This window comes from Photinus pyralis, unplaced genomic scaffold (genome assembly GCF_008802855.1).
Source record: "Photinus pyralis isolate 1611_PpyrPB1 unplaced genomic scaffold, Ppyr1.3 Ppyr1.4_LG6, whole genome shotgun sequence".
NCBI lineage: Eukaryota > Metazoa > Arthropoda > Insecta > Coleoptera > Lampyridae > Photinus > Photinus pyralis.
Genome location: NW_022170663.1, coordinates 40,076,873 through 40,088,688, shown reverse-complemented (window position 1 = coordinate 40,088,688; position 11,816 = coordinate 40,076,873). Strand labels below are relative to the sequence as shown.

The 11,816-nt window shown below is 42.0% G+C and overlaps 1 protein-coding gene across 1 annotated transcript in view; it reads right to left on the bottom strand.

Moving 5' to 3' along the window:
* Positions 1–333: 333 nt before the first annotated feature.
* LOC116174287 (E3 ubiquitin-protein ligase MYCBP2) overlaps positions 334–11,816 on the bottom strand; it is a 119,419-nt gene continuing 107,936 nt past the window's right edge. Inside the window, 26 exon segments of the mRNA XM_031492181.1 lie at positions 334–618; positions 673–940; positions 993–1,202; positions 1,251–1,358; positions 1,402–1,587; positions 1,639–1,878; positions 2,159–2,328; positions 2,379–2,562; positions 2,616–2,841; positions 2,887–3,035; positions 3,083–3,358; positions 3,410–3,774; positions 3,823–3,940; positions 3,987–4,214; positions 4,257–4,352; positions 4,401–4,610; positions 4,657–5,039; positions 5,090–5,261; positions 8,117–8,337; positions 8,382–8,606; positions 8,653–9,757; positions 9,805–9,989; positions 10,538–10,624; positions 10,673–10,857; positions 10,908–11,537; positions 11,586–11,791. Of these exon segments, the coding sequence (XP_031348041.1) occupies positions 503–618; positions 673–940; positions 993–1,202; positions 1,251–1,358; positions 1,402–1,587; positions 1,639–1,878; positions 2,159–2,328; positions 2,379–2,562; positions 2,616–2,841; positions 2,887–3,035; positions 3,083–3,358; positions 3,410–3,774; positions 3,823–3,940; positions 3,987–4,214; positions 4,257–4,352; positions 4,401–4,610; positions 4,657–5,039; positions 5,090–5,261; positions 8,117–8,337; positions 8,382–8,606; positions 8,653–9,757; positions 9,805–9,989; positions 10,538–10,624; positions 10,673–10,857; positions 10,908–11,537; positions 11,586–11,791 (6,549 nt within the window). The 3' untranslated portion in view covers positions 334–502.

Genomic DNA, 11,816 nt, shown 5'->3' with positions numbered 1-11,816 from the left:
CTGTATGTATATTTATATATAAATGAGACTTAACTGGGAAAGTTAATTTTGTATTCCGCAGATTAGAAACTCCCCATAAAAATATACCACATTCCTTAGTAGTGGCCCACGCACTGACCCGTATGGCACACCCCATTTACTACAAACCTATTATAGGCAATTCATATCGTTGGACCTGTTAGTGAGGTAGCTAAATATTACAGCTCTGAGATATTTAGGGGGCCATTGTTCCGTCCAGTTCTGTCATTCCTATCACAGACTGGGTTGGTTGACCCCTAAATGTGAACCCCCCATTTATTGCATTTGTGGTTATGTGTACACAAAATAGTTAAACTAGCACGAGTCACATATTTATTAAACGTACACAATTAAGAACAGTAATACCATAGAGTAATTATTTACTCCATGGTAATGCATACCTACAAACCTACACATTCATAACTTTTGGAATAAAACATTATTTCGGGATGACAAAATATGAGTTTGTACATTCAAGGCACAATTAAAAGGTATGTGCATTTCGACAAACTCCACAACCCAGAGCGAACTCTTCCCCTGTGGGAGGATGCTTGACATGTAGCGGGCATTCGTCACCTTCCAATTGTTTAGCCTTTGGACCTGCAGTGAAGAGCGGTAATAAAAACGGTAGCAAATGTTAATTCAAAACTTTACCCGCAGGGCAAATGGGTAGCTCATTTTTAGGCAAATTTGTAACTCGTTGGAAATCATCATGGCAAGGATTACAAAAGTGCGTAGTGCCAAAGCAGAAGAACACGGCTACAGAACAACAGTACCTGCACTTATATTCGAGAAAGTCGGTGCCATGCTTGGGGCACATTTGCGCGCGTGCCACATCTGAGCATGCGCCACAGACTAATTCCGTTGGGTCGTAGTTTTCACCTACTTCTGCGTCGCAACGAGCTTCACCGCCGTAATACGCCTATTAAAAGTTCACTATTATTATTGATCAGCACGTGATGGACACACTTTACCTTACTACACTTGTAACAAACATAGTACGCATAACGGTCCATTGCATAGGCCGCGGGATCATTGTAGTACCGAGTTCCGGGCGCTGTAATCGCCTCAACCGTATGCAACCCTTCGTATTCAAGCCGCATCAGTGCTTTTCTTCGGACATCTTTGTACAATTCATGAACTGGTGTTAATAGATCGATTAGCATAACATGATCGATGTTGTCCTAGAAATCGCTAAAGTAGAAAGAAATTGGCGTTTGGCGCTCCATTACCTTGCAAATGGGACACAAAGCGAAGGAGAACGTAATCCTAGGCCCCGCCCACCTTTTCATAAGTGCCGCTTTTGAACAATGCAAATGGAATACGTGTCCACATTTAAGCTACAAATGCCAATGAAAGCTTGTAATTCAACAAACCGCTAACCTGTATCGCAGGTGCGCACGACAACGCCTCGGTAAAGCATATCATACACATGTCGTCTGCGTCTTGTCTCAATGAGGAATCCGAAGAGCATCCGTGGAGACATAGCAGGCAAGTTGATTCCCCTTGCACGCCTCCGCACATGTGACCGCAATTTAAAAGCTTTGTGCAAGCAGTACGGGCGTACTCCTGATAATGACAAGTAGAGAGACTCTAATCCTTAAGTAGAAAATGTAATACCTGGCACTCCTGGTCCGCGCACACGTTTCCAATCGCGAGCAATCCAGAATTACCAGTGGCACCGCAAAATCTGCACACGCCGCTGGTGGCCGAACCTCGAGTTCTTGTGCTTCCCTCTCTGTACTCGATTAAAGCCTTAAGCGTTCTCGCGTCTGCTAATGCTAGCAACCAAAATAGCTTGGTGCGTCCGCATCCTTCGTGCAGTTCAACTTTGATGGCTTCTTCCTCCTCCTTACACACCTATAAACGAAGTGGTGAGTTAGAACAGATGCATAGTGAGAATGAAAACTGCACTGAAACTGCCTATAGATTATGAAGACGCGGGTTCGAACTCCCCAGGCGCGCGCTTTTTTTTTTCACGACAAAAAGAAGGGGTGGTTGTGAGAGAGAAAGTAGTCCCTCTTTCTTTTTTAAATTTAAGCTACTATTTTAAAAATATTGTATGGTTTTTTGCGATTGTTTCCATTAGAGAAAGCACATGCAAAAACATTTCTCAGTGAGAGTGCCATTAAATGTGTACCTGTCTTTGGTGCATTCTTGTCTTGCGATGTAAGTGCAAGAAACGGTCGCAGTCGGCGCATAAATTTCCACAGGTATTGCACTGTATAATTGCGTTGGTTTCGCCATCGTCGTGATTTGTACAGGTGGGACCTGGAGGTACTGCTTGTCCATCAGCGTTACTCCACTGACCTGCAAATCACGAGAATCTTACCTAGCGATCTGTAAGTAAAAGGCATTACCAGAAGAGAGCCTTTCCACATGATCTTTGTCTAAAACGCACAAGGACGCCAGCGCCAACCATAGAGTGGGGGTGTGCAGACATGTGGTGGGAACTCTCTGTTCGTCAGTTAGGTGAGTTAGGTTTAGAATATTTTCTGCTATCGCTCCTTTTGTCACATTAGCCCAAGGTTCTGACAGTTTTCCCTAAAATAAGAAATAAACTCAAACTGCTTTTTCTTTTAGCATTATTAACTTACTGCAGCCATATCTTTAAGCAAATGCACTATAACTTCGGCTAACTTTCGGCTAGTCGTTCCTCTCAACCACCAACGGCCGCGGTGCTCCTTCCCTTGCATAGAAGTAGCTAAAGTAACCGTGCTAATTTCTTTGGCGGGCCCTCCGTTTGCGGATTTACTCTTCATTTTCACTTGAACTGTGAGCGCCTTCCCGATTATGCTAAGAAACACATCCAGCATACCAATCCTAAAAATTGTTAATAAGCGCACTTATTAACATTCTCCTTATAACCTGTGTATGTCAAATCCTCCCCCGTTCGCACCTTTATTTGCAACAGAAACGATACTAAAATCTTTAGGGGGTAGATGGGTGACACCCACAATTTTCGCAAAAAATTCAGGTGTGATTTCCGGCAAAATTCTTCGAAGTAGCGCGGTTACCTACCGCCCAAGTTAAGTTACAAATGATTTTGCGATATGGCACATACCTGTCTTTGAACCCGAGCGCTGCCAGTGTGCAGCAAGCTTAATATGTCACCCAGAAGATCTCCTTGATGAGACAAGTAGGTGCGACCAACTGAACTTCCTGATAGGGCCAAAACCATTGACAGCATTTCAAAGCAGTAGTTATCTGAATTCTTCGCCGCGTCTAAACTTTGCCCAGAACTCGCCGAGCCGGCTGTTGCCGAGCAAAGGAATGATTCCCATTCGTCGCGTACTCGCGCAGTTTCTTTGCGGATTGCTTGGACTATGTGCACTATTACCTAATTGGTAACATTCTATTATTTACACTTTGAACTGTAACGTAGTCTTACCTGTTTTTGGAGATGTGTCAATTTACTTCTGCTGAATAATATACCCACCATGTGTTCCCTTAAATCGTTACTCTCCTCAATCGGTTCCAAACCATCACTGGCCGAACCGGAACCACTATCCAAGTTATTCAAATTGTGCCCCTCCATATCACCAACAATGAGTTTGCCAAACACTTGCGAAGTAATCAGACGGAACACTCTCAGAGTTTCGCTTTCGCAATTTCGTTGTTGTATCGTTAGCGCGCTGTACTGTTTTCCCAACTTCAACGATTCACCGGTAACTTCACCCAGCACTTGTATTTGACGAACCCTCACTGAATTATCTGGCCCCTTTAGTTCTATACGTATAACGGTATGATCGACATCTGCTTGAACATCTAAGATTAATAACATAAAACACGATTTGAGTGTACCTTGAATGGCGCAACTAATCCAACCGCCGAGCAGGCGAGTTTCAACTTCGATTGTCCTCAATCTGACAAAATCGTCGGAATTGGGACCAGAAGAAAACGCAACGCTCGAAACCTTATTCTAAAATTGAATTGTGAAACAAACACCTTGTGAATACCTGACTTACCGCAAGATCCCTGCAATTGTCGATGTGAACACATACCATTTTCGGATGATGGTTTTGAGCACAAACGACTATCAGACTCTTGGTTTTATTTCGGTCTTCATCTCCCGACTCCCAAAACGTTTCGGTAGAGCTATCGGTTAGACTGCCGACCATCGCTTGTCGACTGGATGCTTTAATTTCGATGGCGGAAGTGAGATCTTTTAAACCCTCAACTGTACACGCTAGCTGCTAAAGAAGATTTTCTAAAGTGAAAACAGTGTAATCGCTTACCTGATTCAAGTTCCCTTGGTGACTATCCTGCATCGATATTGTGCAATCTTCCAGCTCTTCACTTCGCGATAAAATTTTGCTGATATTGCTGAACACCTACAAGAAGACTCAGATTTGCTAAATAAAGTCGGCATCAGGTCTTACCTGAGATCTGTGCAAGAAAGAATGGTCCGCCGACATAAATCGCAAACCCCAGCATCTAACCGCCATTTGCTGTAAGGCGGACCCCATAGGAAGAAGTACCATGAGATCCGCGATGGTTTGCAGAAGTCCGTGAAACGTCGATGGAAGCGGATTGACTGCTTCGCCCGCTATCGTTATGTCAGAAAGGGGGTGCTCGCAAACGTTCAGATCCTAAACATAGTTCTCAGAGTTTGAGGTAAGCGAGGTGATGGAATACCTGATCGTCCAGCTTCCTATGAGGTTTATTGTCATCTTCGCATTCGGAGTCGAGATCAAGGGGCGAGAGTGAGGTGACGAACCACCACAGTAAATCGTGCAGACAAACTGGCTGTGTCACGGATCTTAAGAGCCAATTGAGCGCTTGCATCGCGTAAACTCTACACATTGCCTTTCTTAAAGCTTGCTTCATTGCGAGCTGCAAGGAATCTAAGTCGTGCTGTTGTAATATAAACAGCATGACTGGTCTTTGCAGTAACGACAATTTCTCCTGCCGACTTTGAGAATTTAATTGGGCATTGGCCACGATTGAAGAGCTGTCGATATTTGGGACGAGTTTTTGCAGTGTAGATGAGGGGTTGCAAAGTAAAGAAGATCCCCCTTCTGTGGGGAAGTGTGAGTGACATTGGCCTTTAAAAAAAACTTGAATTTACCGCTAATCATTTCGCTGCTGCTGTTGTTGCGCTTGCGCATCATAATTATTCTTCCGTCGTATCCCGTTTTTGCCCAAGGTGCTCCATTGGTGCCCATTGAGACAGACCGGTGAAATCTCAAGCCTTTCATACCGTCCATGTCATTATCGGATAGTGATACTTCGGAAAGTGGCTGTATAAACAGATGTAATGTGAGATGATTTTGTAATAAGCATAAAAATAGACTCAAGTTCGTTTAAAAAGTATAAACGAGCCAGGCAGGAGTTAAGTAGTAGCACAGATATGAGTTTTTAAATCTGTGGTAGTAGCATTGAATAAGCAAAGGTGCTTATTCAATGGTAGTAGATTTATCTTGGAGATTGAAGTATGACAAGTTGCATAACTATTTTATGTTAGTGGCATTTGGTAAAACCTCCGCCCATCGAAACCAAGACAGAGAAACGTTAATTACCTATACCTGCTTGCATATTCAACTTTTAGGATGCCTACAATTGTTGAAGGTCAAATAGTCATTAATAAACTATAATTATACAAATAACATCACAGTGGCGTACGTAGAAATTTATTCTGGGGAGGGGGGGGGGGATTACAAGTTCGTTCGTGCCACATACAGTTATGATTCTACAGGCACATTCTATTAAGAAAAATTTTTTTTCCGGCGTGAGACAATTTTTTTTTTGAGGGGCTCAAAAAAGGGAGTGTGTTAACCTCCTTTTTCCAAACATCGACTGCACCAAAATTGTCTCGGGAAAAACTTTTTCTTATTTAATTTGGGTGCGTAGAATCCAAAACGATTCGTACTTTTTCGATTAGACGTCTCAATCAAAAGTTATGGGCAAACCAATTTCGACAAAAAATTCAAAGGGCTGTAACTTTTGATCTAGTAGTCCGATCTTGGAACTGTTTGAAATTATGGATTCTACAGGCTACATTCTATAAGAAAATATTTTTTTCCGGTCGATCTGAGACAATTTTTTTTGAGGGCCTCAAAAAAAGGCAGAGTATAACCTTCCTTTTTTACCAAAAATCGACTGCACCAAAATTTCTCGGGAAAAAACTTTTTCTTATTAATTTGGGTGCGTAGAATCCAAAACCATTCGTACTTTTTCGATTAGACGTCTCGATGAAAAGTTATGGGCAAAAAATTTCTGTTTTTAAAATTTAAAATTCTTATTTTCGTCATTTCGTGAAAGGCAGGACGCAGGTACCTCACCTCAGTAGCAGTACTAAGTACCTGATACCTATTTGTTATTTTGGGCATCAATGTAGCGAATTGCCGATCGATGCCGAATAGCCAAATCGTTGACTGCCAACATTGATCACTCACTGAATAGTGAATACTGAATACTACAGAATATTTAGATTTTAGTGACTTTAGACTTTAGCCAAAACCAAAATTGCTCTCTATATATATATATATACCTATATATTATTGCCTTTATTTTAAATTGGGCGGAGCGGATAGCGGAGTATTACCTAAATACCTAATAGCTATGATGATAACTCAATTCTTCTGGGGGGGATATATCCCATTCATCCCCCCCGTAAATACGCCACTGTCATGATGGTTACATTTGATAATTGGAATGTAATTAATAGGTATCTACTGTCCGTGTAGATGTGATCAAATTATTATTCGAACATTTTCTAACTCAAACAATTTTCAAACATTCAAATTCAAATTTTATTTTTATTTATTTATATTTTTTGTATACTTCCAGGGGTTTTTTGAATACTTCGGAAGGATTCTTTTTGAAGGAAGACCTCTTTCGAAATGCGACTTTCAATTGGTCTTTTTGAGAATCATGTATTTATTTGCTGAAAAATGTATCAAATTGATCTTATGTTGTACTTGAATGCCTATATGTCGATGAATGTCAATAACGGATTACCGCTTATTGCTCGTGAGGCTATATATCTTTGCCGTTCTAACACATAACGTTTCTGCTAAGACGTAGGGGGGTTCTTGTTTATTGATGTCGCGGTGAACTAAGAGAGATACCGCATTATAGGAGTTTTAAATGTCTTCGAACGCCAAGAAACGTAACCGCACGTGCAGTAGTAACAATAATAAGCGCTAATTCCTTTTTCATTCAATTCATTTCACCGACTAATGACTATATCTAGTTATTTATTTGTTAAATAGCACACTCAAAAGTAATTATACCTTTTTTTAAAGTTAATTTTCTAACTGCAGATGATAGGTACACCTTCAAAAAAACATTTGACGTGAAACGTTTTTGGGGAAAACGGCAACAATTATCTATTCAATAGGTATCAAAATATCCCAAATTGTTTTTCCTACGATATCCTACTGTACCTAGCTACTTGATTCTATAGTTATCAAAAGATGGAGTTTAATATCCGTTGTTGGTTCCATTTTTATTATTATAAAGAAACGTTGAGTGTCAGACTATACTTGGGTAAGTATCTATAGGTGCCAAAAATTGTTATGCATTAGCTTTATGTGTTGCCTAACGTTTGCATGCAGTTTTTCTATACTTTCGATATTGAGCGTTTTTCAAAATTTCCTTTTAAACGGCGTAGAACGAATTTGAAAACCCGGCCAAAGGCTTAAAATCTTCCTTACAACCTACTCATCCCGGCTATAAGACGTTTTTTATTAAATATCGCGTGAGGCGCATGTAATTGGTCACATTATATATTTTTTTTATACCCGGGTTGTGCCCTGTAAAAAAATTTTAAGTGGGTAAAACGACATTTCAAGTAGCCTATTTTTAGGCATCAATGTACAACTGGAATCCCCCTTAAGATTAGAACCGCTTCTTTCTTTTTTAGTTACAAGCACCAGAAGCTGCCAAAAAAGAGGTGTATGACGTTAAAATAAGAATTATAGGTAAACCCGAAATACAGGGACCCTATAACAATTCACAGTTATGGGTTGTCCCGTACCTCCCGCCCACCTTCGAGTAGGGGCAACCTAGTGGAAAGTAGCCGAACCTAGGCGGGTTAACAGTTTTGCCAACGTTTTTTAACAAAGGTTGTTAAAGGAAGCCTTTTACTCACCCTTACTCCATGCGAAGGACCAGGAAGAAAACCCTCCTGTACACTTTTTCGTCGCAACTCTTCATCGCAAAAGGGCGTTTCTTCATAGGGAGACAAAGCGCCGAGAGCTTGTAAACACTGAAACGGTGGCAAAGGACTGAACGGGCCGCCCAAATCTGGCGGTAAATTGTGTTCCGAAAGCGAAGGCATTGTACTCATAGACGCTCTTCTGTGTGATATACCTACAATATACGTTAAGAAGAGGAACCAATCGAAACGGACTAACCCATGTCGGCAGAACTGGCCAGATCCAGTAAGAATATTGCATTATTCTTCATTACGATATGGGTATCAATGTGATTAACACTTCCCGGTGACGAAATTGCTTTAGTAAACGTATTCTTTCGTTTTATAACCGCCTTATGGGATCGATTTCCCTGTTTGCCACTACGGTACGCCCTTGTGTATTTCTCACGGCAAGTCTCGCAGAGAAGATACCATGAACTGCCAGCTGAAATTGAAATTTTAGACTCGATTTCGCAAACCGTGACACTTACCGACTCCCCCTTCGCCGCAATTCCCCGCCCATCCAAGACAATAATTTCCTCCCGAATTGTAGCCGCGGCCACCTGCATGCAATCCACAGCCGACGTGCGCCTGTCTCATGTGGTAGGTGACCGGATGGGGATATAATTCCCCGCATAATTCGCAAAAGGTCTCCCTGTCGACATTGGTCATGTTTGTGTAGCTGTACAGGCCCACCTCGTCTAGATGATTGCGTGGAAAAATTTTCTTTTTTCTGCACTTTTTGTTTTCTTTATCCGCGATGGTATTTTTCTCTTTCACTTCTTTGTTGTCAAAGTTACTAGCTGAAACCTTTTCAGATTTCTTTACCTTTGAATGAACTGGGGTCAAAATCATCATTTGTTGGGTCATCGCTTGTAGACAATTAGCTGTGAGTTCCTCCCATAGATAGACTAATGATTTAAGTGCCGGTGGCAAAACCGAAACCGTTTGATATCCATAACCTCCATCTGCGGTTGCGTCCTCTTTAATGGTACCGTCGTGAAATTTTCTATTACGACTGCGATTGGCGCTGGCATTGATGGCCGATCTGGTTAGCGTTTCTAAAGTCGACGGTTGTATATGAAGGTAGGTACCGGCGGTGCTCACTTCGACAGAATGCCTCTGGCGAGCGCGTTCTTCTTTTGTCAGTTCTTGATAACGTTTGTCGATTGCCTGTTCGGAAGGTCCACGTGTGACAACTAACGCGCCTTGTTTGGGTAAGCTTGGATGAAATTTTAAAAACGAAGCGCATGCCATTGCGTCGTGCACTATACCTTCGTGCCACAAAAACGCTGCAAATACGGCACGAAGCGACTCGGCCACCGAAGGGCTCATGGCTTGCTTAACGATCGCATTTCCCGGATAGTTCACTTTACTTGTACTAGCCGGGGTCTGTTGAATATTAGCTGGTGAAATTGCTCTTTTCGGTCGAACTTTAGTCGGGGCTCTATCCTTGCGTAACATTTTTGGTGAAATTTTGTCTTCTTTGCCAGCTGCTCCAATTGAAAAATGACCTTTAAGCGATACGTTACTGCCACTTTCCGGAGAAGTTTGGGTACCGGTCTGTGTTAGTTTGCGCGGGCTTTGTTCCAAATCCTAAAAATGATTGCGGTTATCCACTCGGGAAAAGTGAAAATAATTACAGCGGGTTGTTGCCGTTTATTTGGCGTCTGTTGCGGGCTGCTATCTGATCTGGTTTGCAGAGAACTTCCACTAGGACTTGGGGAGAGATCGCGCGGCTGCGTCGCTTGGCTAGGCGATTGTGACAAGTCTCTTGTGAGACTGCTAATAAATGCGCTGGTGTCGGACTGATTTGATCCCCTGCGCGCTGTAACAAAACATTAGTTATTACTGACAATACGTTTCCAAAACATGCATATCGAGCTGATAAGGTTGAGACCTTTCTATTTGTCTATTATACTATTAACAAATGGTAATGGATACGCACCACGTAATACAATCGATTTTCCTAAGAATGTTTGAGAGCCGCTGATGTTCCTTAACCCTTACGTAGCCTGCTTGACTGACTAATGATTTTGTTCTCTAATTTATTTGGAAGATAAACAAGTTCAAAGAATTTTTTATTTATCCATAACCTGGATAATAATTGGTAATGGATATGCTTCACCTTGCGTGACTCCACTTTTTTGAGAATTTTTGTTCATTTCATAGTCATATTTGTATCGGACTTTCGTTTTTTGATTAGTTTTAACTTGCAAATATAGAAATAAGGAGTTCAAATAACTGATCTATAACACCATTAAGAAATGGTAATGGGTAGGCATCGCAGTAACTATGTGAGATCAAATACCTTAACGTGAGATCTATCAATTTCTGATTTAAAAACTTCTCTTACAGAAACCATAGAAAACTTACCCAAGGGAGATATACCGATGCTACGAGGCGAACCATAACCTTGCGGACTACTACTACCACTGTCATGAAGTAAGGTACGAGCAGGTGCTTAAAACGCCAACTTAGTGCAATTTTATTACAAAAAAAAATCCTTACGAGGTATGGCCACTGGACTTGAGCTTCGACTGGGAACCTTTGGGGATAAATGCCCCCCTCCTCTCGGACTGGTGTTCCTCTTTGGGGTTTCAGGAGGAGTGATACCATTGCCATTGGCTCTCGATTCTCCAATTGCTTTAACGAGATCTTTAACAGACACGCCCGAGAATTCAGATGGCACTTCCCTATTGAACGACATCCATTAAAACGTCTCATGAATTACTTAGTCACTGACCTTTTGCTTTCGTCAATTTTAACCCACTTTGGAACACTGCTCGGTTTGCTACAATCTTTAGATTTCTCTCTTCTGGGGACTTTGGGAGAATCTTGAGACTTGTCTCCAAAGACAAACGGATTGGTGGCCAGGGCGTCTGCGCTAGGTATTGGGGTTTTCAGCGGCTGACGTCCTACCCCGAACGAAAAAGTAGACTCACCGGTGCTAGGAACCGAATTGTGAGTAAAGTCGAACCCTCGTTTATTTGAGTTTACACGAGGTGATTCTTGGTCGGCGCAAAGTTGCGGAACGACATCTGCAAAGAAGGCTGACCAACACTTGAAGTACTTGCCTTACTCACCTTTGTCCATATCACTAAGTGTTCCAATGTAAAGAACATTGTTATGCCCCATTGCTAAAGACCATGCTTCGCCATCGATATTAAAACAGTACTTCTCCTTGGTAGCCTGGTCCAACTGAACCCAGCACCCGTCACAGTTTACAACGTACTCTGTCACACCAATTCGGTTACCAAGAACTAACATACCAACCGGAGCGGCTTTCAAGCTGGGTCTAGCTCGTACATTGTGCCCCGAAGCTCCACACTTGATAACTTGGTACGCGCCACTAAATCCAGCTGAAGCCTTGCGCCTACAACACATCTGCAAAAACACCTTTCAACCTGCATCACTCAAAAACCTGTCGTGTATTTCGGGAAGCTTCCTCATGATAGTTTCAGTGATAACTTGGTCTAAAATCGACTTTGGCTCTTCCACGGGAAGCAAGAGTGTTTTTCCTAAATGCTGATTGTACTGGAGGCACCAAGCTTCAATCACCGAAACCGTGCAATACTGTTTAATAGTTTCGGGCGATAAACGCAACCAAACACCGTCGTCGTTGTGTATCTGAAACACGACGACACCGTGGAAT